Raw genomic sequence first — 20,253 nt, 5'->3', positions numbered from 1 at the left:
CAAACAAAGCAGGGGTGACAATGATACGACATGCTAGACAAGAGGATTTAGATTTAGGCTAATCGTATTCATGTCATAATTGTGTTGACACGGATTAACCTATTAACTAAAAATAGACTAAACAATTATTACAATTTTTGGAATTTTAAAATCTTTTGAAATATATATATATATAACCTTTTTTTTTTTTTTGAAAGTTCAATATCAATTTGTAAGTATAAGTAGTATGTACAAACAAACAGGGAAGGTTAGCCAAGACTAACCAAAATAAAACCCAAACAAAGGAAACCTCACTTAAGAGGCCCAGCCCACAAGTTGTAACCAACCAACTAACAAAAGAAACCCAATGTAAGTGTGATGCAGTTACCCAATCCGGTAGAGCAGAGGAGAAATCTGTCCTCAGGGAATCCGATCAGGAGGTTCTGGCGGAAGTCGAATGATGCAAGCAGGTAGTTCCCAATCGGAGACAAGACGTGAGTCCTCAACAGTTACTGTAATGAAACCACGGAGATGGCATAATGGTAGAGACTTTCACCACACAATTTGAAGATCGGGAGTTTGAATGAGGCAAACGCACTTACAACCAGGACTTTACACAAACAAACACTACTGCTGGATCATAGACCTAACTATGACACTACAGGAAATCAAGTAAAAAAAGATACAGCACAAATCCAATCTGGTTTATTTTAGTCTTTACACACACAACAAAATAAAATTAAAGGAAATAACAACATAACCAGCTGGAAAGAAGTAGAATGAGAAATTAAAGTAAAAATGAAATGATTTTTAGTTGGCGCGCAATGTCTCATATGTGGTGATTATCTTTAATAAACTTGCAAAGACGGTCACATTCAGTGGGACGAGACCAGACTTGGAACCAGGCTTGAACCGCAGTAAGAATAAGAAGTATAAATCCGGCAATGAGGCCCATGATGGTCCACGGGTTCTTCAAATGCTGGTGCTTCAATTGAGCCAGATAATTCAACCCTTTGCTGTGGTAGTGAGCTTGAATGTCACATTTGACTTTATTATAAGCACAAGGCAGCGGCACCAAGTCGATGGCTATCTCATTGAAGAGAGTAGCCACTTCATGGTCGCTGCCAAGGTGGTTGTGGAGTATTCCCGCTGAACGCAGCTCCTTAACATCCTCGGCTTGATCAACAAGTGCATCGAGAAAGCATATATAAGAAATGACCCATATATCATCCGAGGCCTCTGGGCACATTTCGTAGGCAATTAAGTTGATGAACTTGGACTTTGTTGAATCATCCACAGTTATTGGAGGAAGCGTTAGGTGCCTATCAAGGTAGCCACGTTCATAACAAATGTCGGTCAAGAAACTAGTCTTTGAAGGCTTGAGTCGGATGCCGGCTTCTATGAGCTCCTTCACATTCCGGAAATTGTACCAATTATAAGAACATACCTCACGAATCCCAGAGCCTACCGGGCCTACCATTTTTTTGTGCAGAAGCTCAAGAAGATGCGCATAATCATTATCCTGAACCACCTGTCGCTTATTGATCTGCTTCGTGCCGTATTGTGGCACCATAATTTTGTCTTCAATGAACTTTCCCACCTTTTGCATCCAATCAGTTGTGGTTAAAATGGTTGATGGTGAGTTGATCAACTCGTCAAGGACAAGGAAAGGCAGTTGATTTTCGAGCAAGAACAAGTCCTGCTGCACGAATGGGATGTGGTAAGGTTTCAATCCCACCCGGACCCTATCATTTTCGTTTTGGGAGCAATGAATGAAATACAATATAAAGCAGCCATCAATAAGCATCATCCTTGTGAACGCCTCATCGTTAAAACTAGCAACATTTGTCTCTTCGTAGCAGTCCCTCACCTGTTTGATCATCTGGAAAAGCTCGCTGTACAAGCCATCAAGCTTCTGCTTGTCGTTTGAGACAAGCTTCCTTGTGAATATAAGCTTGAACTCGTTCATTTGATGGAGCTGCTGCAGGTTGTGGTGGTGGTAAGGACCAATAGAGACAACCCTCGGAGCATAGTATTTCTCAAACTCGGCTTTGGTTTCTCCCAGCATCTGAGGAACCTTGTGGATTAATCTTGCCGGCGGCCTTTGACGCCTTGGAGCTTGATCAGACGCAGAATTTGTAGTAGTACTATTCGCTCCTTCAGCTGCATCTATTATGGAATTAAGCCATTCTTCGTGGCTACTCATATTTGACAGCTCCACAGGAACCACCTCATCAATACCGTTGGCCATTAATGAAAGTCTAGCTATGAGATTGGGCAGCTGGCTGAAGCAGCGTACTTCAAGAAATATTGTGAATTAATTTAATTTGTATGCATGCATACTTTAGTACTACTGCTTGTATGTGTGTGTGTGTATATCAAGCATGAAGGAATTTTTTTTTCAACTTTATCTTCATAACCACCTTAGTATTATATTCACATGCACACTTTTCTACTTTGTTATTAAATATATATACATTCTCTCTCTGTCGGCAAACTGGATGTAAGCAATCATGACAGAGGAGTTAGTCAAAAAAATGTAATTATTTATAGGGAAAATTACATATAAATAGAGTCAAAGTTCCATATTTACTTAGAGGCTGAGTCAAAGTTCCATATTTCTCTAAAATGGATTGTTGAGGTGGCACATGGTTTTTTACTGTTTAGAAATTGTGGTACCTAAAATACCCTTCCACGAAGGTACTACTTTTTTTTCGAAGGTACTACTTTTTTGAACTGAAGGTACTACTTTTTGGCGTCCAGATACCATGTTTTTTAAACACCCGCGAAGGTACTACTTTTTCTCCGAAGGTACTACTTTTTTGAACTGAAGGTACTACTTTTTTACACTGAAGGTACTACTTTTTTGTTAGGGAAGGGCATTTTAGGCACCACAATTTTTTAAACAGTAAAAAACCATGTGCCACCTCAGCAATCCATTTTAGAGAAATATGAAACTTTGACTCAGTCTCTAAGTAAATATGGAACTTTGACTCCATGTATATGTAATTTTCCCTTATTTATAAGCTAGACCCACGTGAATACAAATAATTAAATGTACGTGCTGATTTATCAACTTTTGTACTAGTAAAGTATATGCATGCAATTAATTGAACTATAGTTCTTCTCTCCTTCACATTGTGCAAGGGCATGGTATATAATTTGGAAAATTTTAAGTTTTCTTCTAAATTAATTGACTTATTGAAACTGCATTTGAAAATTTAACCTAAATAATTTGAAACACCAACAGTACTAAAGAAAATCTGCCAGGATATATAGAAAGATATTACACTAAGGAGATATATACAGAGCATTAACTGAATTGAGCTATGGTTCTCTCATCACTTGAGCAAGGGAATGGTAAAAATGCTAGCTTGCCCAATTTAGAGACGACCTTAGCTCACAACAAATCTGAAATAAGATTTCTTAGTCCAATATATATTATATATACAAGTTTTGTAATGATACAAATTAAAACCCGTATTTTTTTTCGGGTAAGTAAATTAAAAACCCTGTGTTTCTTTTGCTTTTACCAATATTAAAAGAATCTAACATGTGAAATACACGGGAAAAACGGGGATATATTCTTTTATATCTTTCCCTACAAGTTATATGAACACAGCAGACAAAGAGCTTTTCTTTTCTCTAAGCAATAAAGGAAAAAATGGTATAACCCAAAGGAATTTGTGTCATGTCATTTTCTGATCTTCTTTTGTGTTCATCAGCCTAAGTTGTGGACATTACTTTAATTTTCCTTAAAATCAGAATTCACTATTGTCATTTTCTATCCATCTTAATTTGCCAAGTTTATATATGCATGGCATTATATATGTCAGGCCAAATTATTAATTTCAATTTAACCTTAATTAGTTTTTAATCCCACTCTTATTGTTGTGCCATTGAGTGCTTCTAGACCTTAACTTTCTCACATTTGTTTGGTTTTCCAAAAAAAAAAAAAAAATTAAGGTGGAAATAAATTTTAATGTTTGAACCACAAGTTGTACATTTCAAATCATCAGGACTTCCCGTTAAGCCTTAAAATAACTATTTGGATTAGTGAATCTGTGATTTCAACAGCTAGAATATATGGTTTCTTTTGTCTTTTTCTTTTTCCTTTTCCTTTGCCTTTTTATTTATTTATTTATTATTATTATTTTTTTATCCTGTGTGTTTTTTCAACCACTATACAGAAAACGACACATAAGATGAAATTAAATGAGCAATAGTCCAGTTGGTAAAAATTATTCTAATAATTATTTTTTTAGAATAAAAGACTAAATTGCTCTAATAATTATTATTGTTATTATTTTTACGTAAAAGCAAGGTGTTCTATATAATTCATGGTATTTGATAGGGAACTCTAAATCCCCCATCCGTGTTGAAGAAGTATTAAAAATGTTCTTTTTTTTTCTTCAATTTGGTTCTAATTTGATAGAGAGTCTTTGGTCAGTATCACACCAGTACCATTTCGATCACCATTCCTTCTTTTGCACCAGTGCCCTTTTGATCACCTTCTCTGCCTTTTCACTGATCGTAAAATCTTGCATCAACATTTTTTTGTTATTGGAAGAAGATCTATTGTGTAATAATTTTTTAAGTGTTTGACCAAATCATCTAGACACTTGAATTCAAGGGTGATATTAAACCGTCCAAATTAAGTCAATTATTATGACATCAAATGAAACTTAGTAATATTCTTAACCCATTGTGTTATCTAATGAGACTATAGCCAAACAAAATTTACATCATGTTTTCATAGCTTGAGTCAATTGATCTAAATAAATAAAAATGTTTATAAAATTAAAGCGACAAAATTAAGTCCTTGATGCATGGAATCCCTTTTCATTAAATTAGGCTAATATAGTTATTATATAATTTTTTTTTTTTGTTTTTTTTTTTTCACCAACAAATCATAATAAAATAAATAGAGAAGAAACACATTATAAGAGAAGAGCATCTAACAATCACGGAGACATATGCTCCACTCTAGATTACTACATTCGGCTACGAGAGTCTTTTTAATTACAAACTAAATGAAATTATATATGATTCAGTGATTCTTTTAAGAGTGGAAATGATTTCCCAATTTACAGCCAGCCCCTCGTAACAATTCTGAGGTAAGATTTCTTAGTCCAATATATATATATATAATTAAAGGAGACTAACATGTGAAATGAATGGGAGAAACAGGCCGGTATATATTATTTTCTATCTTTTTCTACAAGTTATATAAAGACGAGACAAAATGAACTTCCTTTTCTCCCACCAATGAGGAAAAAATGTACAGCCCAAACAAATTTGTGTCCAATGATATGTACTTATTTATTGGGTAAATTACACGATCGCAAATCTCATGAAGTGTTTAAGATTTCATACTTCGACCACTAAAACAGAGGGAAGTTAGATAAAATTATGAAATGTCAGTTACGTCTTTATTTATAATATATTATTATAATACAAAATATTCATTTATTCTCTCTCCTCTCTGTTCTTCCCTTTCCCTCTCTCTCCACCGTCAATTCGTCCAACCACCACCACTGTACCACCTCTCTCTCTCAACAACAAATCATATATACAGTAATACATATGCACACATAATATATATGGTTCTTGATATGAGTTACTGTTGGCTGTAATTTCAATCAATTAAATAATTTTTAAGTGAAGAGTGGAGAGAAATAAATATTTTATTGTATTGAATTCTTTGTTGTGTTGATATTTCTTAACAACAAATTCCTTACATCATATATACTATTCTCGCATAGACCTTTGAACTTTTCAAGACAATTCTCAACCACACATATGATGCATGCACTCACTTGATACATGTACATACTTGATACATGTATCCACTTGATACATGTATAATAACAGATGCATGAATGAACATATACATGAATGAATATGGCATTAATCTAATTTTAACACACTCCCCTTAATGCCATATTGTGATACCCAACAATTCTCTAAAGTATTCAAACTTATTTTTTGGAAGTGCTTTAGTAAAAATGTCCGCAACTTGATTTTCAGTCTTACAATACTTGAGTTGAATCTCTTCATTCTCCACGGCTTCTCTAATGAAGTGATGCTTGATTGCAATGTGTCTTGTGTGACTATGGAAAATAGGATTCTTTGTCATAGCAATTGCAGATTTGTTGTCACATAAAATTGGAGTAGCTTCTCTTTGCTTCTCACCAACATCTTCAAAAATTCTCCTTAGCCATATTGCTTGTGACGCTGCCATTGATGATGAAATATACTCAGCCTCGGCAGAAGATTGCGCAACCGTTTCTTGCTTTTTAAAAGTCCATGAAAATACACCCGAACCAAGAGAGAATGCATAATCGGAAGTACTTCTCATATCATCAACAAATCCAGCCCAATCACTATTACAAAAACCAAACAACTTTGCATCAACATTTTTCTCATACAAGATGCCAAAATCAAGTGTACCTTGTATATATCTCAATACCCTCTTTGCAGCCCCAACATGAATTTGAGTTGGATTGTGCATAAATCGAGATAATAAGCTTGTAGCATACATGATGTCGGGTCTTAAAGATGTCAAATATAATAGACTTCCAACCAAGCTTCTATAGAGAGATGCATCCGCTTCTTTACTTCCATCTTCTTTCATCAAGTTTTCATTCACAACCAAGGGAGTGCAAACGGATTTGCAATTCAGCATCTTGAATTTTTCAAGAAGAGTTTTTGCATACTTCTTTTGACAAATAAAAACTCTTCATTCTTTTTGATAAATTTCAATGCCCAAGAAGTAATGTAACAAACTCAAATCACTCATTTCATATTTTTTCATCATCTCTCTTTTAAAATCATTAATCATTTTTCCATTACTACCGGTAAATACCAAATCATCAACATAAAGAGAAACAATAAGAATCCCAGTTTTACCTTGTGTCTTGTAGTACAAAGTTGGCTCACTTTTGCTCATTTGAAAGCCTTTTTTGATGAAATAAGAATCAATCTCACTATACCATGCCCGGGGTGCTTGTTTTAGGCCATACAAAGCCTTCTTTAATTTGTAAACTTTCTGTTTTTCTCCTTTTGCAACAAAGCCTTGAGGTTGTTTTACATAGACATCCTCTTTCAAAACATCATTCAAGAAGGCTGATTTTACATCAAGTTGATACAAGGACCAACCATTTTGAGCCGCCAAGGCAATGAGTGCTCTAATTGTGTCAAGACGAGCCACGGGTGAAAAAGTTTCTTGAAAATCAATTCCGGGCTGTTGTGAATACCCTTTTGCTACAAGTCTTGCTTTGTTCTTTTGAATGGAGCCATCCGGATTGAATTTTGTTTTAAAAATCCATTTCACACCAATCACATCTTTGTCTTCCAGCTTCTCTACTAATTCCCAAGTCTTGTTCTTCTCAAGTACATAAATTTCATCTTCCATAACTTTCTTCCATGCCTCTTGTTTAATTGCTTCTTCAAAATTCTTTGGTTCAACAACACAAAAATTGCAACTTGCATACACATCACTAAGACTTTTCATTCTTCTTGGAGTTGAACTTGGAGATGAAGAATTTGAGTTTGATGGAGAAGTTGGGATTGATTGTAAGCTAGATACGGGAGACATTTCTTGTGGAACTTTAAGAAAATCTTCATTTTTACTTTTTTGATTTCTTGATTCTTCATTGAAAATGGGGATTTGATCTTGAACTTTCTTCTCTTTCCAATCCCAAGCAGCCTTCTCGTTATCTCTACAAATAATCAATTTATTCTTCTTCAAATTAAAGAGTCTATAATCCTTTGATTTTGAGCTATAACCCACAGAGATACATTTTTCACTAGCTTCGTCAAGTTTGTGCCTCACTTCTCTTGGAATATAAGCAAAACAAATACACCCAAAAACTTTCAAGTGTTTCAATGATGGCTTCCTTCCACTCCATGCTTCAAATGTAGTTTTATTTTCCACCGCTTTTGTTGGACTCCTATTCATCAAGTAAGCAACCGTATGCACGGCTTCACCCCAAAATGATTTAGGTACCCCCTTCTCATGAAGCATTGATTTTCCCAACTCAATGATTGTTCTATTTTTCCTTTCTGTCACTCCATTTTGTTGTGGAGTGTACCCAACCGTTAATTGTCTCTCCAAGCCAATATCTTCACAAAACTTTTCAAACTCATTTGACTTGTATTCTCCACCTCTATCACTTCTTAACACTTTGATAAGATGGCCATTTTTCCTTTCAACAAGCTTTTGAAATTTTCTGAAAATAGAGAACACATCTTATTTTTGTCTCATGAAATAAATCCATGTCATTCTTGAAAAATCATCAACGAAAATAATAAAATACTTGTTACCCGCATGAGTTGGTGTTGTCATTGGTCCACACACATCGATATGAACAAGCTCCAATGGTGTTTTAGCCCTCCATGCCTTCTCTTTCGGAAATGACTCTCGGTGATGCTTGCCAAGAGTACAACCTTCACAAACTTCTTTAACTTCTTGTATTGTTGGCATTCCATACACCATACTATTTTGTTGTAAATTCTTTTAAGTTTTGGAAATTCAAATGGCCAAGTCTTCTATGCCAAAGCCATGACTCATCAACAACATCCATCTTCAAGGCCATATTTTTTTAACATGAAAAAGTGAGAGGAAAGTATCTATTTTTGCCCATCTTGATTTTTGCCACAATATGATTTTGTCCTCCCTTATCATAAATTTTGCAAAAGTCATCATCAAAATGAATGGAGTACCCATGCTGTACAAGCTGTCCAACACTTTACAAATTTTGCTCCAAATCCAGAACAAGTAACACATCCCGAATATGTTTTCTTCCTTTTTTTGTCTCTATGGCAATAGTATTTTTTCCCTTTGCTTGGACCAAGGCACCGTTTCCCATCCTCACTTGAGAATTTGATGAAGAATCAATCTCCAAGAATATATTTTTATCTCCGGTCATGTGGTTACTACACCCATTATCAAGAAACCACACATCATCCTTTTGTTCCGATGTCGAGTGACAAGCATAAAACATGCTCGTTTCACCTTCTTGCTCTTCGGAAAAATTAGCTTGCGGATTTGTTTTCAACCGACAATCTTTTTGAACATGTCCAAATTTCTTGCAATTGAAACATTGAGGTTTTCCTCGAAACCAACAATCTTTGTCAACATGGCTACTTCTCTTGCAAATTCCACAATTTTGTTGAGTGGACTCTTTATTTCCACTTCTCTCAAAATTATTTTTTCCTCTTCCTCTTCCGTGTCTTCCACCTCTAGAAGATTCACCTTTGGATCGATCAAAACTTGATGGGTATTTTTCTTGATTTTTGAAACTAACATTGAGCTTGGATTGAAAAGCATTTTCAATTGTCTTTTCGGAGCACCTACTCAACTTTTACTCAAATGCTTTTATGGAACCCATCAATTCTTCAACACTCAAGTTTTCAAGCTCTTTAGTCTCTTCAATAACAGCAACAATAGAGTCATATTTTTCCAGCAAACTAATCAGAATTTTTTCAACAATTCTTTAATTAGAAATATCTTCCCCATAGGTCTTCATTTGATTTACCACCTCCATAAGTTTAGAAAAATAATCTTTCAACAACTCCATTTATTTCATTTTCATATTTTCAAAATCTCTTCTCAAAGATTGGAGTTTTACAGTTCTTACCTTCGTGCTGCCTCTATACTCCTCGAGAATATCCCATGCCTCCTTTGCTTTAGAAGCATTAATAATTCTGGGAAAGATTGTATCAGTAACTCCTTGTTGAATCAAGCCTAAAGCTTTTGCATCTTTCTTCTTATGATCTTTCAATTGTTGTCTTTGGGCATTCGTCAAAGTTGTTGTATCCTTCGATTCATCATACTCATCTTCAACATAATCCCATAAATCATATGAGAGAAAAATGGTTTTCATCTTCACATACCAAAAATTATAATTTTCCCCATCAAAAATAGGAAGTGCTGATTGATGGACACCTTGGTTTTGATTGCCTGTAGTCGCCATCACGATGGATCTTCTCCGGGTTTGTTTTCCCGTCAATAAGCTTCACGCCCAGTTTGCTCTTGATCGAAATCAAGCTCTGATATCACTTATGTTGGCTGTAGTTTCAACCAACTAAATAATTTCTAAGTGAAGAGAGGAGAGAAACAAATATTGTATTGTATTAAATTCTTTGTTGTGTTGATATGCCTTAACAACAAATCCCTTACACTATATATACTATTCTCCCATAAATCTTTGAACTTTTCAAGATAATTCTCAACTACACATATGATACATGCACTCACATGATACATGTATCCACTTGATACATGTATAATAACAGATGCATAAATGAACATATACATGAATGAACATGGCATTAATCTAATTTTAACAGTTACTCCGTATATTATTATACAAAATACACAATCTGTCTTTGGGAAAACCCAATTTGGGTTTGTTCAAAACCACCTGCGATGGGGGTGGCAATCACCATCTCCAGCTGCCACCAACAATGGTGTGGGTTGGGTTTACCATTGGTGTGTTTCACATACACAATCAATGGTGTTAAAAAATTTCTAAGAATGTCCACCAATTTATCACTGGCAACGGATGGTATTTGTAATTGAATAAATTGAATGAAAAAATAAAGAGAAATCAATTCGTAAAAAAAAAAAAAAAAAAAAAAAAAGAAAGAAGAAGAAAACAACATTGTTTACGACTACAATATCAAATATTTCAGTGAATGACTTTGTATGCTTTTTATTAGAGTGAGAGAGAGACAAATTATGTAGAAAGAGTATTGAACTTTAGGACCCCAGTTTATTAATGGTGCTTTTGTCATTTCATATTAAACTCTAAAACTATTATTGTCTTTTAACACAAGGTAATTTAGTCATTTTATATGAGCATTTTTTTTTTTTTTTGTAATTTAGTCATTTTATATAAGTAATTTTTTTTTTTTTGGTAACTGAAAGAAAGATAACCGGAGGGGTTGTTTAGCACTTGTGCCAAATTGGGAGGTCAAAATAATAAATTTTAAATGTTGAGGTCAAAATAGAATTATGTAAAATTTTAAAAAATATATAAATAATTATAATATTAATTTTTATATAAATATTGATCTTAGTATGTGCAGATATATACATATATCATGAAAAATTATAACTAAAAAAAATATTGCCACCTAAATAAATAGATGGAAAACTAATATGACCTATAAAACCATCATTTTTTTCTTTTGTAAATGTTTCAAATTTTCAAAAATTTAATTTTTTGATTTTTTTTTGAATACTTTGATTCCATTTTTGCAAAAATTTAATTCTAGCTAAACAAATCTCACAGGTTTAATAAAACACAATTGTACCTTTAGTAATTTATATAATGAGTAGTGCTTAATTTCTTTGCCGGATCTTTTCTGAAGCTTTTTTGGTTTGGGTCGTTAATGCTCAGAGCTTTTCGCCGTCGCGCCTACCGAATTGTTGTAGTTCTTCGTCGGAATCAATAGCTGCAACTGCTTCCTTTGCTGGAGTCTTTGCTGGAACAGTTTGCCACGCCGGAGCTGTATTTCTCTTTCTGCTCTAGCCGGTTTAAATGGAGTTTTCGAAATCAATAGCTACAATTGCGACTGCTTCCTTCACAACTGGGTTGTGAAGAATTTTTTTTTTAAAGAAATTGAAGATGATAATGATGGTGGTTGTTTATATTTCTTTTTGTTGGAAATTTGGTGATGATGTTGTGGTGGTGATGGCGACGGTGAGGCTTGTTTGGTTAGTGGTTTTGTTTAGTGTTTTTTGTTTTTGCTAGGGTATTTTTAGTAACATTTGTTGTGCTTTTTAATAATATCGAAGCGCTTCCAAAATTAAGGCAAAAATCAGAAGTATCAAAATGACATTTTTGTTTATTTCTGCACTGTAACAAAGCACTGTTCAAAAACAAAAATTCTAAAATAACATTTTTAACTATCCATTCAAATTTTCAAACTTGCAACACTTTTTATCAAACATGCTTTCATATTTTTGCTTCTAAAAATATTATAATAAATTTACGTTACCAAATAAACTTCTAAATGGTGTAAAACACACTCTAAAATTAGAAATATTGCTTCTATTTCGGGTCAAAACAAAAGCACAAAACTGTGATTGCCAAAAGGGCCTTGAATTTTTTTTTTATTATTGTTATTATATATATATATATTTTTTTAGCTATACCAATGAGTGAAGTGCAAAAAAAAATCACTATACTTTAAGATTAGTACTGTATACACCTTTTTGGGCAATTTTAGAAGAGTAAAACAAGTATAACAGCACTAATTTATGTCATACTCTGTATGTTTTAGAGGTGTTTCTGTGCAATGTGAAAAAGAATAGAAATATTTTTTTGCACACATTTTCTAATAGGGATAAAAGTATTAGGGAGAGTATATATATATATATATGTCAAAGTTAGTGTAATGAGATTTCAAACAGTTGGGACTGGTTTAACTACAAGTCTCTTCCCGGCCGGGTTCAATAAACTATATGCTGCATCATTAATTTCATACCCAAGAAAGGAAAAAGAAAAAGAAGAAGAGCATTATACCTGCCCAGGGGTTTCTTAAATCTCATATACATTTTCTTAATAGATTGTAACTATTCCTCTGTTTGTTTTTCCCAGACAAATTAAAGAGAAAATTAAGAAAGAAAATAGTCAGAGAGTTACAAAGTAACTAAATTCAATTCACTCACGAATGAGGCACGCATACACGTACAAACAAGACTTTAAATAAGCAAACAGTACTAGATCACATGCCTAATACCTAGCTAGCTTTGACACACACACATATATAAACACTGGAAATCAAGGAAAATAAGATTCAATACAAATCCAATCTGCAGGATCACTTTAGACACACGCATGCAACAAATTCGAATTACAGGAAATAACAAGATACATGCATCGAGATCTGCCGTGACCCACCATGATATACACACCTGCAGAGAGAAATACTTGTCCCGAATTAATTACTAGTAGTGCTCAGCTACCTACCTAGCTAGCTCCTTATTTGAGGCAAACTAACAATTAATTTCCAGAAATTAATACTTAATTAGTTATTAGGTACGTACCTATTCATATGTGGTGATTTGTTTTGATATACTTGCAAAGATGGTCACATTGAGTGGGAGGAGACCAGACTTGGAAATAGGTTTAGAACCCCAGTAAGAAAAAGAAGTAGAATTCCGGCGATGAGGGCGATGATGGTCCACGGGTTCTTCAAATGCTGGTGCTTTAATTGAGCCATATAATTCAACACTTTGTTGTCGTAGTGGTCCTGAATGCCTTGCTTGACTTGACGATAAGCAGAAGGATGGGGCACCAAGTCCTTGCCTATCTCATTGAAGAGTTTAGCCACTTGCTCGTCGCTGCCAAGGCGGTTGCGGAGTATTTTGGCTGAACGCAGCTTCCTAACATCGTCAGCGTGATCAATAAACGAATCCAGAAAGCATACATAAGAAGTCACCCATTTATCACCCGAGGCACGTGGGCAGTACATTTCGTAGGCTATTAAATTCATCAACTTTGGCCTTGTTGTGTCGTCAACTGTTATTGGAGGAAGCCTTAGGCGGCCAGAAAGGCTGAGAGATCTATAATGAATGTCCGTCAAGCAACTAGTCTTTGAAAGCTTCACTTCGATGCCCGCTGCTTTGAGCTCCATCACATTCCGGACCGTGTACGAATTGGCCGCCTCAGCATAATAACTGCTTTGAAGACGTTCATCACCACTTCTACTTCCGGTGCCTACCATTCTTTTGTGCAGAAGCTCAAGAAGATGCGCAGGGGGTTCATTAATAATAACATCCCGAAAATAACTTCCAAATATAAATTCACGAATAAAAAAGCAATGTGTTCTACGTGCCACCATAACATTTATGTGTTCAATGAAGCTTATCACATGATTCACCCAATAACGTGTATCCGTGATCATCATCATCAACTCCTTGAGAACAATGAAAGGCAGCTGGTTTTCTAGCAACAAGAAGTCCAGTTCGATAAATGAGATCTGGTAAGCTTTCAGGTGATCAATCTCCTCTTTAAATCCAAACGAATAATGTTGAATGAAATACAATATAAAGCAGCCATCAAGAAGCATCATCCGTGTGAACTCCTTATCGGTAAAAGTACCATTTGTTGAATTAACCATCTCATCATCGTAGCAGTCCCTCACTTGTTTGATTATCGCGGAAAGCTTGTTGTACAAGCCTTCAAAAGTCTTCCTGTCATTTGAGACGAGCTCCCTTGCAAATATAGGCTTCAACTTGTTCATTTGATGGAGCTTCTCGTTGTGGTAGTGGCAAGGACCAATGGAAACAACCCTCGGCACATAGTATTTCTCAAACTCTTTCCTTTCTTGCAGCACCTCAGGAACCTTGTGGATCCTTGGCGCGGGCAGCTTTTCACCATTTTGATCAGCTGCAGATCCACTACTTGGTGTGCTAATTGCATCTAAGGAACCTTTTGCATTCGCATCTTCAGCTACATTTATTATGGAATTAAGCCACTCTTCGTCGCTACTTATGTTTGACTCCTCCACAGGAACCGCCTATTCAATATTGTTGGCCGTTGAAAATCTATGAGATATGTTGCGCCAGCCGAAGCAACTTGAATAAATATTGCGAATTAATTTTATATATGCTTGACTGTATTGTTGTATACATTGACTCGTGGAGGACCATTTCTCGTGAACAACTTTTTCACTTATCAACTTCTCTATGCAAAATGTAAAGAAGAGCAGTGATCTAGGAAGCACAGAAATCACGGATATAATATCACAAGAACACGGGAATTACGATAAATTTAAAATAATAATAACAATAATAAGACGCATGCATATAGTAATATAATAATAGTAATATAATTTATTATTATATATTAAAAAATTTAACCTTTTTTTTAATTTCTACACTATTTATAACCCATTTAAATTAGGCCTTCTACTTATTTCATATATATATATATATATGAAACTTACCCCTTTTTGAATATGAAGATATGTATAGCTGCTAGGTCCGCCCAAATATAAATAAAGAAATACATATCTTCATATTAAAAAGGGTGTAAGTTTTATCCTTTGACCAAACAGGGGATAAAACAAGTCCAGGTTTAACTTATAATCTTATCCCCCCCTCCTTTACTCTCTTTCTTTTACGGAGGTCCCTCTCCATCTGTTCTTCTCTCTCATCAACATCATCTCTTCACATTTTTTCTTCTGTTTCCCGTCTGATCTCATCGATGGTCTTATACATCTAACCATCAAGCAATTTTGAAGAGTCATCTGACTCATCTCCCGCAAATTTCAGATCAGGTGACATAGGAGAACACTATCTAAATTCTGTTGTATTGTCTCAGTATATTTGTATTTTGAACATTCTCAACGAACTTTTGTGTGTGTGTGTATATATAAATGTCATATTCTTCTTCTCTTTTTATTTTTATTTTTTTTCCAAAAGAAAAACTCTACATGAACAGAGGCGTCCATTCTATATTTAAATACTCCGTAATAAATAAATAAAAACAGGACAGTCAGTGCTATAAGGTGTTGTACACATGTCTACGTCCGACACAGGCAACGTGTAGGTAGGTGCTTCCTTGGCACAATGCAATTCATAGGCCTACCTTAGAGTTGAATTTGCATCATATAGAGAAGTGGGATCTCACTTCCTTATATCTTGCATACTTAATCGATCAAAACTATTTCAACCTAGTTATACCTTACAACTCATTGGAGATTATAAGTTTCAATATGGTCTAATTTGAGGAGATCCGACAAAAGTCATCATTATGTATAAAATCAAAAATTACAAGTTTCAGCCGTCACTCTCAATTCTATATGAATTTCAGTGTCTCTCACACCCACTTAAAACTCTAAACCCCTTATATATTAGATTATAAGAGAGTACTAATTAAGGTCCACAATCCATGAACAAAAATGAGTCAAAAAATTTCCTCTCGGCAACCCTGAACCCCTAGAGCTTTGGTGGGCTTGAGCCCACACAAAGCTCATCAAGCAGGTCACAACGCGACCCGGCACCAAATTTGGGCCACAACATCACAGAATGCCAATGCTTCCAAAGTCCTTGGGCTTGCAGAAATTGCACCATGCAATTTGAGCACTTGTAGCTCTCAAATTAACCCGACCATAGAAAGTTTTTAAGCACCGTGTTGACCTGATTGATGACCATCTTTGGAAGAATGAAGAGACCACACCAAAATCCAATCATATTGAGAAGAATTGTTTTGATAAGCTACAGCCTTCATATGAGAGACATCTTAAGGTCTTCTCCACCAAGGATTTACAGTCACTAGCAGTGAGTCTTTTGGAGATCAAAGGGAGCCCAAGATATCTAATTGGTAGGTTACCAACCTCAAAACCACAGTAATTAACCATCTGAGTATGGTCACTATCAGGGACACTGGATGTGAAAATAAGGCTTTTGGAATGATTAGGAAACAACCCAGAAAGCTGAGAGAACAGATTGAGAGCACCTGTAATGCGTGAGAGCTTGGTCTTCTTGCATTTCCAATGGAATTGGAATAGAGGTTCACTTTCAATGGATCTAAAAGTGATGGATGAGAGTACATCCATGACTATAACAAACAAGAATGGGAAAAGAGGGTTACCTTGTCTCAAACCCCAAGTGCCTTTGAAAACTCATGGAGTTCACCACTGAGAGAAATAAAGAAGGCTGGACTAGTGATACAAGCCCTAATCCACTCGACAAAAATGGGGGGAATTTAAGCAGCTGCAATGTGTCCAACAGAAAGGACCAATTGACTTTATCATGGGCCTTTTGAACTAATCACTTTCGCACCACGCAACTCATATTCCGTTGCGCCTACTCAACCTTTGCTTAATTATTTTAATTAAACTCAGTAATTCTTCAACACTTTTGCAAATTTTTTAGTTTCTTCAATAATAACAACAATGGGATCATATTTTTCTGACAAACGAATCAGAATTTTATCAACAATTCTTCAATCATAAATATTGACCCCAAATGTTTTCATTTGATTCACAACCTCCATAAGTTTAGAGAAAAAAAAACCCAGTAACTCCATTTTTGTCATTTTCATATTTTCAAAATATGTTCTTAAAGATTGAAGTTTTACCATTCTGACGTTCATGCTGCCTCTGTACTCCTTCTCAAGAATGTCCCATGCCTCCTTTGCTTTAGATGCATTGATGATGCTTGGAAAAATTATATCAGCAACCCCTTCTTGAATCAAAGCTAAAGCCTTTGCATCTTTCGTCCTATGATTCTTCAATTGTTGTTTTTGATCATTTGTCAAAGTAGGCGTTTCCTCCGGTACATCATATCCATCTTTAACATACTCCCAAAGATCATATGAAATAAAAATAGTTTTCATCTTTACATGCCAAAAATCATAGTTTTTTCCATTAAAAATAGAAGGTGAAGATTGTTGGACTCCCTGATTTTGATTGTTTAAACTCGTCATTGTTGTCGTCAATCTTCAATTTGGAACACTGAGTACTATAAAAAAAAACCACTGCCAGCATATATAGAACGATATTACAGTAGGAATATAGTAGATAGAGAGCATGAACTCAAATAAACAATGTGTTTTGGTTGAAGCTAATGCCAATATGGGTATGAATATATATGATTTTATTAATTGTAAACCAGCTTACCCAATTTAGAGGCGATCCTAGCCAGGCAAGGACAGCCCCCACTAGATTTTTTATATTTTTATTTTACACTTTATTTTTAAAAAAATTTTATGAATATGCCCCTACTAAAATTACAATTCGTCCTTCCTTAATTTTTTTTTTTTTTTTTTTTTTTTTGGCATTTTATATTTCAAATTTTTAAAAATTTATAAAGAAAAACTCATTGAAATTACAAAAATGAGCCTACTATATAAGTTTGCCCCCACAAATTAAAAAGCCGCCCCCTCACAAAATTTTCTAAATCTGTCACTGATCCTAGCTCGATTATAACAATGCCTGCAAGGATATATATATATTTATCTTTCTCTACAAGTTATATATAAACAGTCACACAGACAGACTAAGTTTTCCTTTTTATAACCAAAAAAGAACAAAATACAGTAACCCAAAAAAAAATTATGTCATGATGTTCATCGGCTTAAGTTGCGGACCACATACTTAATTTTCCTTTAAATCATATTTCATTATTGTAATTTTCCATCTTTGCTAAGTTTACAAATTATTAATTAATTCCTATTTAACCTTAATAAATGGGAACATGATTGTTACAAAAAAAGTAAAATGTCCTAATGTCAAAATCGCAGCTAAATAAATAAAATAAAATGTCCCTTTGGCGGGAAGAAAGAAAGAATGGTGGAGGAAAAATATGAAAGAAGAAACAAACTTCTTTCTTTTGACATAGAGATGAGACAAGAGAAAAGATGATGGATGAGTCATCCTTCCTCTTTTACAAATTTTCTTCTTTTCAAATATTAACAAATTACTCAAATGAAGAAAAACAATGCTATAATAAGTGTTTTTAAATTACAAAATCTTCTTATAATTAGCACTTCCTCTTCTCTTATCTCGTATCAAACCTATCTTATTCTCTTTTCTTCTACCCAACCAAATAAAAAGAGAAAAACAACAATCTATTCCATAGATATCTCATTTGCGTTTTTCCCTCACTTCCATCCAAACAAACATTATGGGATTAGCCAGTCAAATGATAGAAGATCAATTGCAGAGATGAAAGAGAACTTACAGGAGATGCAGAGCTAAAAGTCTAAAACGGATTTGTGGTGATTCTGTAAAGGAAAGAGTGATCTGCATGTGACGAAAACAATTCATCCTGTCATTTTTCTATTTAAAGACTCTACTAAAGATAAATTGCAATAGATAGAGTAAGATCCAGTGAAGATTTCAAAGCATCCGTCTGTTATAGCATACACCAGGACCTGGTTACAATAATTTTAGATAAACATGGAGTAAGTTGAGGCGTGAAACTAAGAGCTAATTTCCAACTCAATCTGAAAATCACGAAGCTCAGTCTTTCAAACAGTAAAATATAGCTTCAAATTTCAAAAGTAATCCAACATTTTAAATTACATGCACACCATTAATTTCACTAAACTCTGCCTTAACAGAGACAGTATACGACAAACAATCAAATTTGAACCTTAAACGTCAATCTCATAACATGTTCAAAAACAAATGTCGGTAGAGGAAAGAAGAGTGTAAGGTCACTAAAGAAACAATTAGATGAGATTCAGTCACTGATGTATTCAAATTAACATTTAGACACATCGATCATTTTGTACAAGTACAGAGTTCTAATATGAAACCTAATGAATTTAAATAAATATACATATATATACACACACACATATAGATGAACTAGCTTCAATTCGTACCGTCCGAACCAAATCGATGAAATTTGTGGAAAAAGAGAGCTGATAGGAGAGTGAGGGACAGTGAGAGAGAGATGAAAGTGAGAAGGGCATTGATAAGAGAGTAAGAGAGAGATGAAAGAGAGAGCTGATAGGGGAGAGAGAGAGAGAGAGAGGGGGGCATTGATGGCATGACCAAATGTGTGAAGGAAATCGATTCTATAAAGGCCGTACTGTAAGGAAATAAATGAAACGTTTAAAGGTCAGTACTTCTCTCTCACTCATTAGTGGGTTTTTATTATTAATAGTACGGGTATATATATATATATTACAAGTAATAATAGGATGGGACCTGTTTAGGCGAATAATCCAAGAAACTACCAAAAAATTTGAGAAAGAAAGTATGCAATCATTGGGGCTACTCAATTAAGCCTTAAAACAACTATTCGGGCTACTGAATCTGTGATTTCATTAACAGAATGTATTTTTCTTTTTTCAATTAAGCCTTTTTTTCTTTTTTTTCTTTTTTTCTTTTTTTGCTTTATTATTATTATTATTATTATTATTATTATTATTATTATTAGAAGATAATACTCGCACTCAGTTTTTATATAATTACGCTACACTCTAAGAGCATTTCCAATGAGTTCTCTAGAATTAGACTCTTTAAATTTGCCACATCAACATTTTTCAATAACCACGTCAGCGTTTCAGTGTCTCTAAATTTTAGTTATCGCATATAGTCCAATAGTAAATTTTTGCTCTCTAAAAATATTAATATTTAATATTTTTTAAATTTTTAATAAATTTTATTTTTCAACTTTTTCCACGGCTATATCATACAAAAAATTTAAACAATACAATATTTATTATAAATTATAAAAATCAAAACAATACAATACAATATGATGTCGCAGGAATATTTTAAAAAGTAACACTT

At 34.3% G+C, this 20,253-nt stretch overlaps 2 protein-coding genes across 4 annotated transcripts; both read right to left on the bottom strand.

Annotated features, from left to right (window-relative positions):
* Window positions 1–808: 808 nt before the first annotated feature.
* On the bottom strand, window positions 809–2,230 carry LOC132314746 (UPF0481 protein At3g47200-like). Its single transcript, XM_059813568.1, has one exon. It carries the CDS (start codon window positions 2,228–2,230, stop codon window positions 809–811), a length of 1,422 nt encoding a protein of 473 aa, XP_059669551.1.
* Window positions 2,231–12,610: 10,380 nt separating this feature from the next.
* On the bottom strand, window positions 12,611–19,530 carry LOC132313547 (UPF0481 protein At3g47200-like). 3 transcript variants are annotated; one of them, XM_059812358.1, is made up of 5 exons: window positions 19,338–19,529; window positions 18,689–18,750; window positions 17,085–17,483; window positions 13,043–14,517; window positions 12,611–12,910 (listed from the first exon to the last, which is right to left on the bottom strand). In XM_059812358.1, exons 3-4 carry the CDS (start codon window positions 17,430–17,432, stop codon window positions 13,087–13,089), a joined length of 1,779 nt encoding a protein of 592 aa, XP_059668341.1. In that variant the 5' UTR covers window positions 17,433–17,483; window positions 18,689–18,750; window positions 19,338–19,529; the 3' UTR covers window positions 12,611–12,910; window positions 13,043–13,086. The 3 variants fall into 3 exon arrangements, with proteins under 3 accessions (XP_059668341.1, XP_059668340.1, XP_059668342.1); XM_059812357.1 differs by having other exon boundaries at window positions 17,085–18,750; XM_059812359.1 differs by lacking the exon at window positions 12,611–12,910 and adding an exon at window positions 12,919–12,943 and having other exon boundaries at window positions 17,085–18,750; window positions 19,338–19,530.
* Between the last annotated feature and the right edge of the window lie 723 nt (window positions 19,531–20,253).

Source organism: Cornus florida, unplaced genomic scaffold, assembly GCF_030987335.1.
Source record: "Cornus florida cultivar Cherokee Brave unplaced genomic scaffold, ASM3098733v1 CherokeeBrave_3.0.0_Hap2_Chr06, whole genome shotgun sequence".
Lineage (NCBI taxonomy): Eukaryota > Viridiplantae > Streptophyta > Magnoliopsida > Cornales > Cornaceae > Cornus > Cornus florida.
This window is presented reverse-complemented; position numbering and strand designations above follow the sequence as displayed.